We start from the raw sequence: 19,130 nt of genomic DNA, 5'->3' as shown, positions 1-19,130 counted from the left end.
TCAAATTTCATATATTCATCTTATATTTTATACGTTAAACCCGACAGAAAATCCGAAAAATACACGTACGCCAGTCGATAGATTAATATATTATTATCGTAAGAAGACGCGATACCAGCATACTGTTTTATCTCCGTCTTACAAGCGCGTAACATAGAAAATTTTGCGCTCAGCAGAACACATGTAGCTCCGTTAATTTAAAAATTAGAGTGAATCGACCTCTTATAAAATCTAAAAGTAAGATTATTATCTGGGTATCCTAATGGGAATTCTATTATATTTTAATTTGAAAGCGATTATGAGTATTTTAAAATTGTAATCTATTATTGTTTGTACATCTTAAAACACTCATAACTCGCTTTAAAATTAAAATATAATAAAATATAGCCCATGAGGTTGCATAGACAACCACCACCACCACCACCATGCCTCCACCGTATCATCACCATTATTATTACTACCACGGCCACGATTTATATAATAATACGTGTATATTTATCGGGAAATATGTTCGGATACACTGTAGGCGTACACCGTAGGTACTAGATTAACCTCGGCCGGTCATTAAATCATAATAGGTACACGATTGTATTTTATAATAGCATGTATATGCATTATAATATATCGCGCGTGCGAAAAAACCCGTCAGCAGAATTCGTTTATAAGACGGTGCGAGTCCAACGAACGATCACAGTTGCAACCCGAAGATTACTAACAGTCTTCAAACGTCTGCTGAACACGTCTTGCTAAAAAAACACAACACACTCACTCTCCAACATGAATCGTCTGGTAAATATTATAATACTTACTTGTTAAATTATATCGTTGTATACGCGACTTGTACCAAACCTAACCGCGTACGCGACTTGTACCAAACCTAACCGCGTACGCATATGATTTTAGGCGAAAATATCCGAGTATATTCAAAGTACTATTGTTATGCCACGATTATCTTTTAGGCTCCTTCTTATATAGTAAATTAAAGTCATAGAAATCGTACGTAGTTTTAAAAATAAATATTATGTTATAGGTACTTGAATATTTTTTATTTAATTAATTTTTGTAAAGCATAAAATGTCTAAACAGATGTTTATCTACGAATGCCTTTAAAAATGTTTACCTAACCTTTTTAAATGAATATGTTTTTAGCATTTAACATTTATTTTATTCATATGTTTTTAATTTTGTACGATCCTCGTCGTCGATCGTTATACTTTGACAGTTCACATTAAATCACCTATACGATCGAACAACTACAGAACTACGGAAGCCACAAATAAACAAACCGTTCCCTCGACCATTTATGTTTTGTGTCTATATTAATAATTTCAACTTCTTCATAATAATATTTACATTTAAATTAACATTTAAAGTTGATACCTACTCTCTGTAAGCAATAGCTCGTGGTAAAAGTAGGGAATCTGCTACAATATTAATTAATTAATCATACACAATTTTACAGTACATATTAATATTGATAAAAACGAAAACAAAATAATATACTAAAACTAGTTCTAAATAATAAATACAACTGTAATTATTGTAACAATAAACATAATATTTTTGATATCCATTCGAAGCACTAACTGAAATTGTGACTGTAAAATAAAATTATTTAAATCAATAACTATTGTATACCATGCACGTTTTTGGCGTTTTATTTAAACCTTAACATCATAGATATTTCATTGCGTTAAAGATTTTTACTTTGTAATACGAACTATGCTACTAATCATACGCGTGGTTATGGGAGAGATCGTGTGGGCACTGACCCGGGGGTAGACTGTGCCACCAACAAAACCATGCAAGGAAAAAAAAGTCGTGTGGTCTGTTGTACTCAGCACCTACCTATAGATTTTGATTATTTGTTTTAAATTTTGTAATGTAGTAACATTGTTTTATTGCTGCACACAAATAAGTCTGTTAAAGTATTGAAACCATATGATAGAAGAATAAAAACACTTTATTTTTATCAACTATTTACTATATTATCTAAGTGTTTTTATTTTAGTTTTAAATGTATTAGTACTGTTTTGACACGCCAATGGTCATACTTTTTGGTCACAATTAAAAAATATTACAATTATTGCGAGTTTCTTAACATAAAAAATAAATGTTTTTTCTTGTCTAAAAAAAAAGATTGATCTCAAGATTTAAAAATGTGTTATGCCTCTCTGCCATCTAAGTCTGAACACGTCTATGCTACTAATGATTTATAATGTTTCAAAATGAAATAGTATTTAAGTTCAGTGTGATAGGTACCAAAGACTATAATTTTTTAATTATATATTTATTAATATATGATATTATAATAATATTCGTTAATTATTAAAATAATTGACTTTTAACAAAATAATTCATTTTCAGAAAAAAAATTAAATCATTATACATTTTACGGATTTATTTTTAACAATCAATTGTTATTTGAAAATTCATTCTGAAACATAAATAATAATTTATTATAGAATTCTAATATATATATTTAAAATTATTGTTCTTCTTATTGTTATTCTTAAAAACCATAAAAATACTATCATTATTAATTTTATATTTGTAAAGAATTCTAGTACCTATTTGAGGTATTTGGCTTTATATTAACAATTGTTTTAATATCGATATTACTATATAAGTAATCTTTGCATTTTTTTTTTAGTTTTTAAAGTACTTCTAATATTGTTATTTTGATTTTAAATAAAATAAGAATAAAATATGATAAAACATTCAATTACTTATCAATGCATAGTCTAATAACTAATAGTGTTTACTATTTTTCTTTCATTGCCGAGCTATCCTTATAACCTTTAGGTACCAAGTTCATTTTTTTTTTAACAACTAATGCTTTTTTAATAATATTATTGTTTTTATTTAACTATCAGTGCAAAACATTTTTTCGCTCTAATTATTAAAAAAGTATTATCACCTCGTTTCTGATGTTACCTATTGTTTATTGTTACACGGTGATTATTTTTCATTTATCTACTTATGAGAAAACAACGTATACTCCGATATTTCTAAATAATATACCCACTATAAATAGGTTCCATTACATCTGTTCTACGACATAATTTACTGTATATTTTATAACTTATATGAACATCTATTATCCATTGATTAACTAAGTACTAAATTAATTGTCATTTAAATTAATTTATTGTCCTTTTTAGTCAATTGTTTTGGTTATCGCATTGGTCGGTTACTCTCTGGGTGCACCAGGCTACGGGAGTGGATCACAAAATAGTGGTAATCAAGGCGAATACCAACAGAGTGGCCATGGTGGTGGCTTAGGACACGGAAGCAGTGGAAGCCAGGGACATGGTAGCAACCAAGGATATGGTAGCAACCAAGGATATGGTAGCAGCCAAGGATATGGTAGCAGCCAAGGACATGGTAGCAGCCAAGGACATGGTAGCAGCCAAGGACATGGTAGCAGCCAAGGACATGGTGAATACCAACAACAGGAACATGGTGGACATGGACAAGGAAATCAATATGGCAATAATCAAGGATACGGTTCACAACACGGGCAAAGTGGACATGGTTCACAACAACACGGACAAGGTGGTCATGGTTCACAACAACACGGACAAGGTGGTCATGGCTCAAATCACCACGGACAAGGTGGTCATGGCTCAAGTCATCATGGAAACTACTAAAACTTCAATCGCAACGTAAATGTCATCCGAATCCCCAACATCACCATTTTCTGGGACGTACCTGCGACTTAAACGTCGTATTATAATAGAGTTGTCGACTCATAATATTATTTATTTCACTATATTTTATACCTAAATTGTAAATTTGCTTTATAATACTGTACCTATACATTATTATATGAGATTTCGAATTGTAAAGAATATAACTCAACCAATTAAACATTTTTCTTTAAAAAAAATGTGTACCTATTACTGGATTTAAGTAATTGATAGTTCGGAACAATCTTCGACCGGTGGAAGAGGGGACGTTACAGTGTCGTAGGCATATTAAATGTATATTGTTATACATGATATATTATAGTACGTCTACAATCGGCTACGTTATTTACTTTTGTTTGATCAATCAAATTTTAAAAATGTTGGGTATCTGCGCTGTTGAAAATACATATTTTCATCGGTATATTATAGTATAATTCTGTGTACACTAAAACTAATTTTTTCGTTACTATCAATTTGAACAGTAAGTACTTATTACAAGTATATCTGTTTTTCTCACATGTTCGTATAAAAATGCAACTTAATGATACTTTAAAAGTCTGACAAAATACGAGTAGTAGGTTGTTCTGTTTCTTTTTTATTGATAAAATCAAATATCCATTTTTAAAATTTTATTGAATACAGTATAATATTTTACTCAAGGTACGGTTTCCCTGCAGCGTCCAACATTGGAATAGAACGGCTGCGTCAGACGCCGATCTATATCCGAACCGGTATAGTGACCATGCTGGGAAACCCTAGGTACCTTTAATCTTTAAACAGACGCGAGTACACTGTAGAGACTAGAGAATAACAATTAAATAACAGAATATTAAATACGACTGTCGATTAGAACTAAGCCGATGGATAAGATTATAATTTATAAGAATATAATATTTATAAATTACGGTTTACCGATAAAGATATGAAATAATTACGACTCGTATTGTTAGTTGTTATTATATAATATATAATATATATATATTTAATACTGTTAGCTATATTATATAGCCAGTGGCTATTATTCGTTTCACTCCAAACACAAGATACGCTTATATAGGAGTGGCATCTTGTACACTTTTTGCTTAATTTTTATGATTGATGATGAGATAAATAAGTAACAAATTGGTATAATATTTAGTTGATGTATATACATATATAGGTATTGTTTGTTGTTATTTATCATTAATATTAATAGATACGATCATCATATAATTTATATAAATTACAATAAAAATTATATCAATAAAAAAATATTAGAGGGGGAGAAGTGGTGTCCATGATACAGTGTGCATGTAATAAATTATATATGATATGAGTAAAATCAGCCACTAAATTCTTAGTTTTTTTTCACTGAAAATATTGCGAAGTCCGTTCAATGGATAAAGACGATGAAGTGAAGTAATGATTAATGTATAGTAATAATTTATCATTTATATTTTCTTAAATCATATACTACGGATGGAGCCATGACTAAAGAAACAGACATGTCGTCAAACTCTCGTATTTTTCCTATATCATTGCGTGTATGAATAACTACTAGTTTTATATATCTATGTGATTATATGTGTGTCCCAGACTTGGAATAAACGATATTTTACATCCAAAATACATTTGGGCGTTGATAAAGAACTCATGATTAACTCGTTTATTCATGGGGGACACACTTTACGCGAGTAACTATTTTTCTGACATGTCTGTTTACTTAGTCATGGCTCCATACATAGTATATGACCTAAGTAGTATACTATCGGAAAATGTTATTAATAAATTGTATTAAATATTAATCAGAATTTGACTCACACATGTGAGCGATGAGCACTGTATTGGATGCTTGATGTGCGTATGCGAAAGACTAACCGTCGCATGTTTAACCATTGGTCGTTTCAAATTGATAAAAATCGTACATTTCTCTTCGTTTATGAGCAGTTTATTTGTTTAATACAAAGAATTGTTGCTATTAATATGTGCTTCAAACTATCGGGACATAGGTCTAAAAGAATTATATTATCTAAGATATATTATAATCATTTATGAAAATATTTAACTGTGGCAAGTTAAGTTAATTCAATTGAATTGCCTTCAGTTAAAAGTTAAAAGTTATACATTTTTTTTTTTAAGTTATAATATTTTTATGTCATAAACAGCCCTTGTTTTTGATTTACACAAACATTTCCCGAGACTATTTTAACACTGTATAAAAAATCTAAATCTAAAAAGAGTCAACGAATCAGTATTGTCTAGCTGGTTCCGCGTGATTTGAAACGAAAATTAAATTAACTGCACGACAATGATAAATAACTATACAAAGTTATTATTTACAACAATAACAATTTTAACTGAATTAGCCAATAAATTAAAAACAAAAATAATTAACTTTTTAACCAGTTATTTCCCACCTTTAACTAATGTATTATGTGTACCTGATTTTTTACTTACATTTTTGATTTAAATCGCAAAGACCACAACTGTAACTACAATATTATATGCACCTAAATATACTACTTGTATAATATGCTTTTCTGCCTCCACCTGAATCAATTATCACCACGGATTAGCATAGGGCGCGAATGTATTTGTGAAATAGTGGGAGAGAGATAGAGAGCCGAGAGTGGGAGGGAGACAGCACTCCCTGTCAGTCTGACATAAAAATCGAAAACTAAACGTACGCCGCTGTAATGTAAGCAATGTTAAGTTCAATGTAAAAAAAAGCACAAACGTTATTTCGAATAACATTGTTTGCAATATAGGTATACGTTTATTGTTTGTTTTTAATTATTAATTTTGATTAATATTATAAATGAAAATTATTATGTTTAATGATATTAGATTATTTTCGTTTTCGTTTATTGATTTCGTTTATTTGTTTTTCATTATTTTCTATTATAACGTTATGAATAACGCTTTGAAGCCCTGCAGTAAAGTATACAAAAATTGATATTTTAAACAAAGTTAGGTATAATGTAAGAAGTGACAAAGATTAATCACAACATGTTCAACTGAAAACACAACTATAGTGACTATATATGCACGGGTACATAAGTCTACTGTAATAATCAGTTGGTGTACTTTTCATTTCTGAAAAAAAAACTGTATTTTTTGTTTTAAGTTGTTTCAAACTGATCAAAACTATGTCTTAAACAAAATAAATTGTTTGAATTTTGAACAATTTAAAACAGTTTAAAACCGTATATTCAAAATAACTTAAAATAATATGTAATTTACTAATACGCCAATATGCCACGTGTACTAGTATATGTATATGGTTCACTGTTTATTTACTATTTATCTTAATTCTTTAAAGTATTTAAAATGTATTTGAAATATTTTCTGAATAGGTGTTTTCTATGGGCATTATATTATGATTATATTATCAACTATTAAATAAAAACATTTTAAATTTTGTAATTTATTCAATAAAATTAAAAAAAAAAATTTTAAAAAAACATGGTAATAGGTAGATATAATTATTTAATAATATAATTTTTTTTCTGAAGAATATCTATAATTATTGATTATTATTAATAATAAATAAAAAAAAACACAATATTCACTTACACTGTTTTAAACGTAATATGTGTCAGCATCTCAGATGAGATTTACAGACTGAATACGTAACTAATACAGTAAGAAAATGTTTTTATCGATTTATAATACTAAGAGAAATTCTTAATATCAATTATTTACGATAAGTAAATTATATTATTATACATAATACATCTTTAGTACTATCTATATTAGGTATGTTATGGTTTATTAGTATGGGGTAATTTTGTTGACGTGCATATGCAAAAACTTAATGTTACAATAAATTCATTATTGAGATCTATATTGAAAAAACTATATAGTTACTATGTTGTGGTGTCTTGTGAAAAAATATTTTATTTACATAATATGTTAGTCTCTTAAAACGATTAAATCTTGATGTATCTACTTTTTATAATAAATAAAACATTTTTAAACTATGTTTAATTTATATTGTATTTAACTGTTTTTGAACTCATTGCTCCCTTTCACAAGCTTGTTTTTTGGGACTGCTTCGTTAAAGTACCTACTATTTGTTTTTTTGTTTTTAAATTTATTTTCATTGATAATTGTAGAATTTGTACCTACTTCGTAATTGATGATGATTCAATAATAAATAAATATTATAAATATCATTATATTATAATACAGCTAGATTTTTGTTTAATCCAGGAGAATTAAAAACCCAAAATCGAATTCGATACATGTATATTCCTGGTATATAGGACGTGTTAAAAATCAACGACGAGGTTATAAAAGAATATAAATTATTACCTATTGATATTATAGTTACAAAACAAAATTCGATTAGCTATGTACATATAATATTATATAGTCTTTATTAGTATATTAAATATTTTATAACGGAATAACATAATTATTACGATATTAGGTATTATTACTACTGTTGTTCTTTAAGGCGGATGTAAGTCTTATGATAAGAATATATGCATGTAATAAACTATGGATAAATTCTCAGTTATTTTCGCCGAAAATATCGCGAAGGTCGTCGAAAGGACAGATAGGTTAAATTTATATTAATGCAATATAGTATTAATGTTTTCCGATAGCATATTAATTAATTTATATGTACCTAGTACCTACTATTATCATGATTGAGATAAAGTTGTTATTTTGTTTCTGTTTTTGATCTCAATCGTAAAGTCCACCACCGCATGGCGCATATTATACCATAGGTATATACTATACATGTACCTTGTTCCTATATATTACTTGTATATAGTATGCTTTTTCGCCTCGACCCGAGTCAATTATCACCATGGATCTTCGACCTTTGCATAGAGTGTCAGTGTCTGTTTGTGTAGTAGAGGGAGTGAGAAAGAGAGAGTTAGAGGGAGAGCCGTGAGTGAGGGAGACAGCACTCGCTAAATACGCGAACGTCGCCGTATGCCACACGCCCTAGTCAGTCGATAAATTAATGAATTATTATTTATTATGATAATAACTATTTATAAGAAAAGCAACGTGTAAATAACAACGATAGTGATGTCGTCATCGTCGTCTATGCACAAATTAACAACTGCAGCTGACCAGCGTTGGTGATTACTGCTACAACCACCACCGCCACTCATAGGCGTGCGCAGACATTTGTGGCAGGGTGGGCCAAGTCAATAAAGATTAATAAACCTGAACTCCGGTGGAAGAAACAATTATACTTTAATTTGCCTACTTGTAAATTGTAATCACCCACTATTTAAGGCACAAATCATTCATATGATAAAAAACAGATACATATTTTTTAAAATTAAATAAGAAATATTTTAATTATCAACATGGTTTTAAATTTAAAATACAATTTCGCAATCTGTAATGGTAATATGTATCAATTTTATTTTTAAAGACATTAATGTATATCATTGATTATCAATGTTATTTTTTCACTACTTAATTAATGTTCTATGATTTAAAAAAATCAAAAATTGTGATGTTTAAATCATGTATTACTAGTGTTGTTAAAATACGGTATTTTATTTTATTTTTGTATTATACTGTATTAAACTTTGTATAATACTATTGTATTTAAGTAGGGTATAATAATTTTTGTATTATACCGTATTATACACATTTTATACGGTATAAATCCTGTATTTAAATATATAATATACAATTATACAATTTAAACTTGATTACTCAACCATTGTCCATTTCCTATTTGAAAATTGAGTCTTATTAATACAAATAAAATAGACAATAGTAATATAAAATAATAATAATATAAATTAAATTCAAAAGTAATAACAAAGTCAACAAGTAAAGTAATAATTAACAATTTTAATAAACATAAATAACTCTTTTGGTTTTTTTTTCTAAATAATAACTAAAATAAATTTTAATGTAAAATATTAAATAAGTAACAAAAGTAAATAGTAATCCTTTATAGGTTATAGTAAAAATTTTAACACTTAAGTCTTTTAGTTTCCTGTTTAGTATAAAAAAAAAATAATAGAAAATAAAATAAAACCTTTTTTGTTTGTAAATACAAAATAAATAATAATAGATTTTTAATAATCGTCTTCAGAATCAGATAGACATAAATTTACCTCTTCGGGTTCTTCTTCATCTGCTTCTGACATCTGAAATTCAACAATATAGTCTTCCTTAACCCCAGTTTTTGCCTGATTTGGGATTTCATTGAGTTTCAAATTATGTTTAATATATACAAGCTTTGCTGCTCGTTTATTTGTTAAACGATTACGTTTTGCAGTATGAATAAGTCCATAAGTAGAAAAACTACGCTCAGTAGACGCAGATGTAGGCGGACAACTCAATATAGCTATTGCAATCTGAGACAATCTCGAAGAAGAACAAATACCTTTCCACCATGTTAACAATTCTATTTGAGCTCCATCACTCCCTTTTTGGAGGCAATCCCAAATAAACTTTTTAGACCAAAATATGACAATGTACAAAGTAAACAGTTTAACCACTTAGCGAAAAAAAAGTTTTATACAGATTTTATACCATTGTATAAAATAATTCTATACAGCGTGTATAATACCAGTATAATACAATTTTATACATTTGTACTATACAAATTTACATCACTATGTATTACTATGTATACAAATTTCGATACGTCTCGCAGGGTGGGCCACGGCCCACCCGGCCCCCCCCCCCCCCCTGTGCGCACGCTTATGCCGCCACTACGCCGCAACCGACTCAGACCAATGTTGGTGATTACTGCTACAACCACCACCGCCACCACCGACACATCAACAATATTACTACCATGGCTACAATTTATATGATAACATTACGTGTACATTGATCGGGGAAAACCGTATGCGTATACCATACTAAATAAACCTCGGTATCTAGGTCATTAAGTCATGATACACAATACATTTTATAACAGTATGTATATGCATATTATACTCGTGCTTGGAAAAGCCCGTCCGCAGACTCCCTTTATAAGACAGCGCACGTCCGACGAACGATCATAGTCGTAAACCGAAGATTTCCAACAGACTTCCAACATTCGCTGAACTCGCCTTGTGAAAAAAACACTACACACTCACTCGCCAACATGAATTATCTGGTAAACATTATAATACCTACTGTGTTAGTACCAAGACCGTATACGATTTTAGGTGAAAATATCAAAGGCTGAGCATTAACGAGTTAAAAAGTTAAATTTATTTTAACTTTTTAACTTAACTAGTTACTTTTGGCTTTTCATTAACTTAACTGTTACCTTCTAAATTTATTTTTTAATTAACGTGAAATTAACGAATTAATTTTTCATTTTGAAAAATAAGTTGGGTTAATTTATTTTGTTATTAATTTAATTATATTTCACTATTTCAGTCTATTTCGTTTCCATGGCAAAACATATTTACCGTGAATTGTTTAAAATTAAAAATGTATATCATTCGAATCTAACTTATATGGAAATGTTTGTATACAGTATAAGCACTATAGTCTATAATTTAGTTTTGGGTTGGAAAAAAATTAAGTACTCTAGCGTTGTATAAACAAATTAACTTTTTTAACTTAATAAAAAGTTAACAAAAAGTGTATATTAACTTTTAACTTAACTGAGTTAACCTTTATTTAAATTTACTTTTTACTTTTGTTATTGGAGCATTTTAACCTAACTTAACTGAGTTAAAAAAAAATCATTAACTTGCCCAGCCTTGAAAATATCCGAGTAGGTATATTCAAAATATTATTGTTATGACTCGATTACCTTTTAAGCTCGTTCTTATAAAATATAAAGTAATTAATATCATACGAATATTACATTTTAATAATAAAAATAGTGTATAATATAGTAGGTACTTGAATATTTTTATTTAAATAATTTTTGTAAAGCATCAAATATTTAAAAATCTACGAATACCTTTAAAAAAGTTTTCAATATTTCTCTGTAGTCTCTTGTACCTACCTAAGTCATAATGTTGTAATGTAGGTTACCTATAACCGGGCTTACTTATCAACGAATAGGTTTTAAATTTTTTTTTTTTACAATTTATAATGTTTCAAAATGAAATACTATTTAAAGTTCTGTGTGATAGCTAAGAAAATATTTTTTTAAATATATAATATTAGTTTAATATTGAAATAATTCACTTTTGACAAAATAATTCATTTTCAGGAAAACATTAAATCATTAGTTATACATTTAATGGATGATTTTTTTTTAATAATTGTTATTTAGAAAATTAATTCTGAAACATAAACAATCATTTACTATAAAACACCTGAGTAAATTTAAAATTATAATTCCTAAAAACTACAAAAATATTATCATTATTGATTGTATATTGGTAAAGAATTCTAGAACCTATTTTACTTTGTATTACTTACCTACCTAACAATATTTTTAATGATAATATTACTACCTATGTAATCCGATGGTTATTTTTAGTTTTTAAAGTACTTTAACTTCTAGGGGCTAAGAACGGTTGTGGTTGGAACCCATTTTTGATGTGTGACAGGATTTAATGCTACAAGACCCGGTTGGTCACCCATCCGAGAGAAAACAACTCCGATCGATACGTACACTCAGAGCGTTTTCGCAGTTGAGTGTACGGACCGCGTCACACTGCGCCAATATAAGTTATATATAAGAAAACAACGTATACTCCGATATCGCTAAATAATATACCCACTTAATTAGTACCAAAACATTTATTCTGCAACTTAAATAATTTACTATATTTTATTTTATAACTTATAAGTACAACTGTTATATTATGTAAAACTATATGTAACTGTTAACTATTGATTAACTAGGTACTAAATTTGTATGGGGGCCAAGCAATGTGAAAACAGTTCGGGTCCCATGTAGTGATTAACCAGGAGAATAAAGATACCTACTAAATTTGTTGTTTAAATGCATTTATTGTCTTTTCTAGTCAATTGTATTGGTTATTGCATTGGTCGGTTACTCACTGGGTGCACCACAACACGCTCGATATGAATTAGAAGAAGAATCCGAACAGATCAACCCAGAACCTCGACATGATAGCAACGAAAGAAATGGTAACACCCAAAGACAAGTTGCAGGCACAAAAGGCGGTAGAATTCAAGGTTATGGTAACACCCAAAGACAAGTTGCAGGCACTAAAGGGGGTAGAATTCGAAGTTATGGTAACAGCCAAGGACAAGTTGCAGGCACAAAAGGTGGTAGAATTCAAGGTTATGGTAACAGCCAAGGACAAGTTGCAGGCACTAAAGGTGGTAGAATTCAAGGTCATGATAACAATCAAGGACAGGGTGAATACCGACAAATGGAACATAGTGGATACCATGCACCAGAACAACAATATGGCAATAATCCAGGATGCGATGAGTGTTTAGAACAATATCGCTACTAAAACTTCAATCACAACGTAAATGCCATCCGAATCCCGTATATATCACTATTTTCTTGGACGTATTATAACAGAGTTGTCAAATAGTAATATTAGTTATTTCATTATTAGGTACCTATTTATACCTAAATTGTAAATTTATTTATAATACTGTAGGTACGTTGTTATATAAGATTTCGAACTGTAAAGATTATAACTCAATATTGTCTATATATTTTTGATTCGTTGGTGTAATATACTAATATCCAGTTGTTATATACAGGTATTGTTTTTTTTTTTTTTTGACATTTTATGTCTTTGCTTTGGCACATAGAATCGAAAAACGTTACGTTACATATTACCATGGCAACAATTTATATATTATTTTGAGATTTCCGTCCATGTGTGTCTCCATATTACCATGGCAACCAATTATATATTATTTTGAGATTTCCGATGGAATGTTTTGTATATAAATGGTTGCCATGGTGATATGTAAAACATATTATTCATATGGAATTGGCAATTTTAATGGGCATCGAAGTGAACGGGATGAGATATTTTTTTATACATAGATAGATTATACCTCTGTGCAGAAGATAGGCTAATTTAAAAAGGGAGAGGACCAATGATCAACCAAAGTATCGATACTTTACTAGTGTCGGTATTATCGGAACGTTCCTATGTTCAGACTCTTCAGTAGATTACCTAGGTATGTGCTACATATGATAGCAAGGACAGCAAAGACATAAAATGTGGTACTTCATTGCAGATTCGTATGCAATATGTTTATGCATTTTTTTCATTGAACTTTAAGCCCTCAACTATGGCTTGTTTTTGTAGTGGGGGGGGGGGGGATTGGAACGTTGGTTTAAACTGGTATTGTTTGTTGTTATACCTACATTATAAATATAAATATAAATATAAATATATTAAATGAAAAAAGGTGAATGTGATCTTATTGGGGCTGAACACCCCCAAACATTTATTTTTATTTTTTACATTAAATTATACATTATAGCATAATATCGTAACATATACCTATATTAGACGTTAGATACCTGCACATAAATAGTCCAATAAGAACATGATAAAGTTTGTAGCAATCGCCGATCCCTTGAGACATTTTAAAGGTAGGTACTAGTGGTAACGTCGGATTGACTTTGATTTGTATTTGTAATTTCTCTTCGTTCATGCGCATTTTATTTGTCAAATCATAGACTTGTCGCTAATAATAGGTATATGATTCAAATTATTGGGAAGTGGGTCTCTCAAAAGTATATTATGATTTAAGGTATAATATTATTTATAATATTATGTAGGTACCTATACTCAGTGTTGGGTAAGTTACTTATTTTGGGTAATTAAATTACATTACTAATTACTAATCAAAATTGTAACTAAATTATTTTTAAGTTACTTTTTTTTCATTTTGTCAAGTTACATTACTTTGAATTTTAAAAGTAACTCAATTACAATAGAAGTTACTTTTTTTTCATATCACTGGAGCTTAATAACTATTTTGTCTATACACAAACTATATAATGACAATCGACAATATGAAATGATATGAGCTGGCTGCGGGCGACCGCGGTGAAACAACACAGAGTAAAGATAACAATTCCATTCTAAAAATAACATTTTATCGTCAAATAGTCAATAGCTATAATAACAAAAGTATTTTAGTATCACAAGTTCAGAAAATTCTACTTATAAATTATAATAATTAGGTATATGATATATTTTAATATTTACACTCATTATCAATACCTACGTTCTAGAAATGTATTAATCCAAAAAAAAAGTAACGAGTAATTTAGTAAAAATTACTACAAAAAAGTAACTTAAATTACATATAAATTACTTACAATAAAATGTAATTAAATTACCATAAAATTACTTAAAAAGTAATTTCGTTACAGTAACTTGGAACTTAAGTCAAGTTACTCCCCAACATTGCCTATACTAATATTATATAATGATTGCGATAAAATTGAGTTTTTACTTAAATTTTGCATCTCAATACGCCAGATTACATCCATAATAATATATACAATATTTTAATATAAATATATAATATTATATGCACCTATATATTATACTACTTGTATGACATGCTTTTCTCGGCTCAAATCAATTATTACCACGGATTAGTATAGGGCGTGGGTGGGTTGGCGAAACAGAGACTGAATTAGCGAGAGAGGGAAAAAGAGAGCTATCGATATGAAGGAAAAATAGAAAAACACACTCGAGTCGTTGCACTATTATATTACTTTAATATGTATTATTATAAATTATAATTACCATTTACCATTAAATATAAAGGTACGTTTAAATAACAACGATAATATAATTATCATCCTGTTTGGTATTTTAAAGCACATTGAATAAATGTGTTCTAAATATATGCAATAAAAACAACAAAGCAGGGCTTAAATTTGAAATAAATATAATATCGTTTATCGTTATTATATTTTTTAACGTTATTCTTGGTACCTAATATCCATTGATAGGTATTTAGGTAAATACACTTTGATGTATGAACTATCAAATTAGTATAATTTGTTGTCCAGGATAGGTTATTTAGTAATTAGCTAAAACTGAGAAGTTAGTAGTTAGTAAATGTGTCAAATATTATCTAATAATATCTCCATTAACACATAAAGCGCCTTGTATAGTCGTTTAAAAGAAACACGAACAGTAACAGAGTGCACTTAAGAACTACATAATATACAAATGTATATATCAATATTCAAAATGGTAAATTATGGACATTTCATCTTCATGCATGCGCAGTTTATTATCGTCTAAAGAGACTTGTCGCTAATATGTGCTTCAAATTATCTGGGTATGGTTATAGTATATGATCTAAGGTATATTATAATATTATGTAAGTTAGGTTATTATATTATGCTTATTATAATGATAGCGGAAATATTGATTTTTTATTTCGGTATTCGCACTTAATCGTGAAGTGCGCCACCGTACTTACAATATTGATTATATGTACCCAAATATAACTTGTAGGTACCTATATGCTCTTGTGCCTCGATCAGAATCAATTATTATCATGGATCTTCAACTTTTGCATAGGGTGTGAGCGTGTGTTTGTGAAACAGTAGGAGAATAAGGAAGAGGGAGGAATAAATTCACTATATCGGTCAGACGGAAACACCGAAAAACACGGTCTTTCCGTCTTTCAGTTTTTGCACAACATAACAACTGCTGACCTGTTTAGATGATGACCACCGCAAGCACTACAGATATTATAACCCCCCATTGACTCCTGAAGCCTTTTATTTGCGTCTTTGGTACTACCAATATAATTTATTTAAATGTATTATTATTACCTATTTATAAGAGACCCCCCCCCAGCCAGCTGAAAATGCACTTAGGCACGCCTCTGCGTATAGCGTTTACCAAACTAGATTAATCACAGCAGGTCATTAAATCATTATGCCAAACAAATTTTATAAAATTATGTATATTGTATATTCTGATGATGCATAATTGACTTGCTCATGCGAAAAGCCTGTCCGCAGGCCTCCTCATTTATAAGACGGTGCACGTCCGACGAACGATCGCAGTTGCAAACAGAAGATTACTATTAGTGTTCCAACGTTCGCTGAACTCGTCTTGCGAAAATCCACTGCATATTCAATCGCCAACATGAACCGTCTGGTAATTATAATTTACTATAACTGTTGAATATTTGAATGATATTGTTGTAGGAAAATATAGTATAGCAGCCTGACCAGTAGGTGCCTATACGCTTATACTCAAAATATTATTGTTATGAATCGATTATATTTTAAGCATCATATAGGTACCATTTTAGTAATACTTAATACAGGGTACAACAGAACAAATTAAAAAAAAAATTGATGCTATAATAGTTAACGCGTTTGACGAAAATTATCAAAATTATATGGATAGTAAATAACTTAAAAGGTATACGTCTTATGTTAGGAAATTCCTAAACAGAATATTTGGAAAAAAATCTATTACGTTTCAAATTAAATTACTCTAAACAAATATTGACATGTTAAAAATTAAAAAAAACAAACTACTATTGACTTAACGTTTTTAACAACATTTTATCAGTATTAAAAAAAATAAAAAAATGTTATACCTAATGTAGGTATTTGTGGTGCAAGCGTATATAATTAATTATTTTTAAAAAAAATGTTTGAATATCGATTAGAACAACAGATATTTAATTTTTCAGGTCCATCTATTACATTTTTATTTGAATAACTATTGTAAAATAATATATAGAATTAAACAATTTAAAAATCTCCTAATGCCTTTAAAAAAGTTTTCAATATATTTGTAGTTTCTTAAGTCATGTTCTGATATAGGTTCCCACACAGCATTTGGGAAATGATAATATTTTGTGAATATTTTGGAGTACTTGAATAATAAATATTTCACTAATAATATTGTATAGGTAAATATTTTACTCTCATATAATAAAATATTGCACAAAAATTTGACTTAATATTTTTATAATGTTTCCATGAAAATGTTTTTTAAAAAAATATGATTAAAATGTTTTATTAATATTTTTTACAAAATATTTTTCAAAAGTGAACTTCTTGGCCAAAAAATATAAATAAAATATTTCCTTATTATTTACGCAACTTTTTCAAATATTTTGACAACTATATTGTTTTCCTGAAAATATTTATACCATAGTTGGGAAATATTAAAATGCTTTGTGGGATCACCTAACAAATAAACAAAAAGTTTTTAACATTTTTAGATTCCGAGCGAAGCAATGAATGTATTCATTTTACAATAATGTAATTTTTTTTAAAAAATTTTGTTTGAAAAGCGTCCGGGAAAAACAAAAAAAAAATGAAGGAAAAACGGAAATTTTCACTCAAAACGTACAACACAAAAAAGTTTTTGTTTATATTTTCATACAACATGTCAGTATCTGTGGGGGGAGGGGTGTTATGCTGATCAGGTTGTCGGAAGACGTGATGGTTGGTGGGCGCACTTGACCTCGGAGCACTACCACACCGGAGGGTCTTATAATGTTAATCGATATTCAGTAGGCAATAATAATAAGACAACGCACGGTCCTGTAGGTTATGTTCCTGTCACGTCCAAGAAATACGTTAAGACGTTAGGTTAGTATATTACATTATTATTTATCATAAAAAGTGGTTTGCAAAAACACAAATAATAATTATTATTATTGGCAACGAAGGTAATCGTTAACCGTGATGCGTATAATAAAACGTTAGTGCGGAGTTAACGGTCAACGACGCGGATAGTAATCAAGAAAAAGAGCGCTCCCCGACATCCTCTTGTCTTACGATATTACCGGTTATCGTGTGCTTTCGACCAGTATTTGAGATAAGGTAGCACGCACGCCCGCGGTATGTATCGTGGATACATTCCGCGGGTTCACTTAAGTCGTAACGAATTTCTTTTTTTTAATGAAACTAAAAAAAAACCGGGGATACATGATTTTTCCACGAAATGTTTATAGAAGTATTTTTTTACACCTATTATATTTTTCAAAATATTTTGACTCTGTGAGCTATTTACAGGCATCAGACATTTTCTATTCGTATCAATTTTTTTTAAAATTATTGTCGATAAAAAAAACGAGTGTGTGAGCCCACCATTACGCTCTGGGGAAGTAAAACTTCTTTCACAAGTGTTTGGGCTCGTGAAATTATAAGTGAATTAGGGAAAGAGTGAGAAAAATCTAGGAATCAAAATTTCCGAAAAAAAAGGTTATAAAAAATTGAATAAAAAAATGGATTTTTTTTCTAAAGAACTAAAAATTAATTTATAGTGGAAACAATCTAATAATGATAGTTGACAATCATATTACATGTATATTATATATACCATACCTAACTTTAAGTCTGTAGTGGATAAATCTAGAGAATTCTATACTTCATTAAATTAAGTATAAATTATAAATTTTATAAATAATTATAATTTGTAATATTAACTAATAAAGTACCAACTATTAAGTATTTACTATGTAGTGTATTCTTATTTCTTATAATATTATTTACTATTTTTACCAACTCACTAAGTTTAAAATATAAAAACTATCAAATAGTTACTG

General features: G+C 29.0%; 3 protein-coding genes across 3 annotated transcripts in view; all 3 read left to right on the top strand.

Moving 5' to 3' along the window:
* Nucleotides 1–528: 528 nt before the first annotated feature.
* Nucleotides 529–3,892, top strand: LOC100159953 (holotricin-3). Its single transcript, XM_001950719.3, has 2 exons — nucleotides 529–789; nucleotides 3,165–3,892. Exons 1-2 carry the CDS (start codon nucleotides 778–780, stop codon nucleotides 3,651–3,653), a joined length of 501 nt encoding a protein of 166 aa, XP_001950754.1. The 5' UTR covers nucleotides 529–777; the 3' UTR covers nucleotides 3,654–3,892.
* A 6,553-nt stretch (nucleotides 3,893–10,445) lies between these two features.
* Nucleotides 10,446–13,314, top strand: LOC100164742 (TATA-binding protein-associated factor 2N). The gene is made up of 2 exons (XM_001950632.5): nucleotides 10,446–10,773; nucleotides 12,596–13,314. The coding sequence occupies exons 1-2, from the start codon at nucleotides 10,762–10,764 to the stop codon at nucleotides 13,055–13,057; spliced, it is 474 nt and encodes a 157-aa protein (XP_001950667.1). The 5' UTR covers nucleotides 10,446–10,761; the 3' UTR covers nucleotides 13,058–13,314.
* A 3,284-nt stretch (nucleotides 13,315–16,598) lies between these two features.
* LOC100572394 (histidine-rich glycoprotein) overlaps nucleotides 16,599–19,130 on the top strand; it is a 9,391-nt gene continuing 6,859 nt past the window's right edge. The window contains exon 1 of the mRNA XM_003245239.4: nucleotides 16,599–16,714. The gene's annotated coding sequence lies outside the window, so the exon portion shown is untranslated. The remainder of the gene's footprint in view (nucleotides 16,715–19,130) is intronic.

The sequence above is a fragment of the Acyrthosiphon pisum genome, chromosome A1 (genome assembly GCF_005508785.2).
Source record: "Acyrthosiphon pisum isolate AL4f chromosome A1, pea_aphid_22Mar2018_4r6ur, whole genome shotgun sequence".
In the NCBI taxonomy this organism is placed as follows: Eukaryota; Metazoa; Arthropoda; class Insecta; order Hemiptera; family Aphididae; genus Acyrthosiphon; species Acyrthosiphon pisum.
The sequence above is the reverse complement of the archived record's forward strand: the minus strand, read 5'-3'. Positions and strand labels throughout refer to the sequence as shown.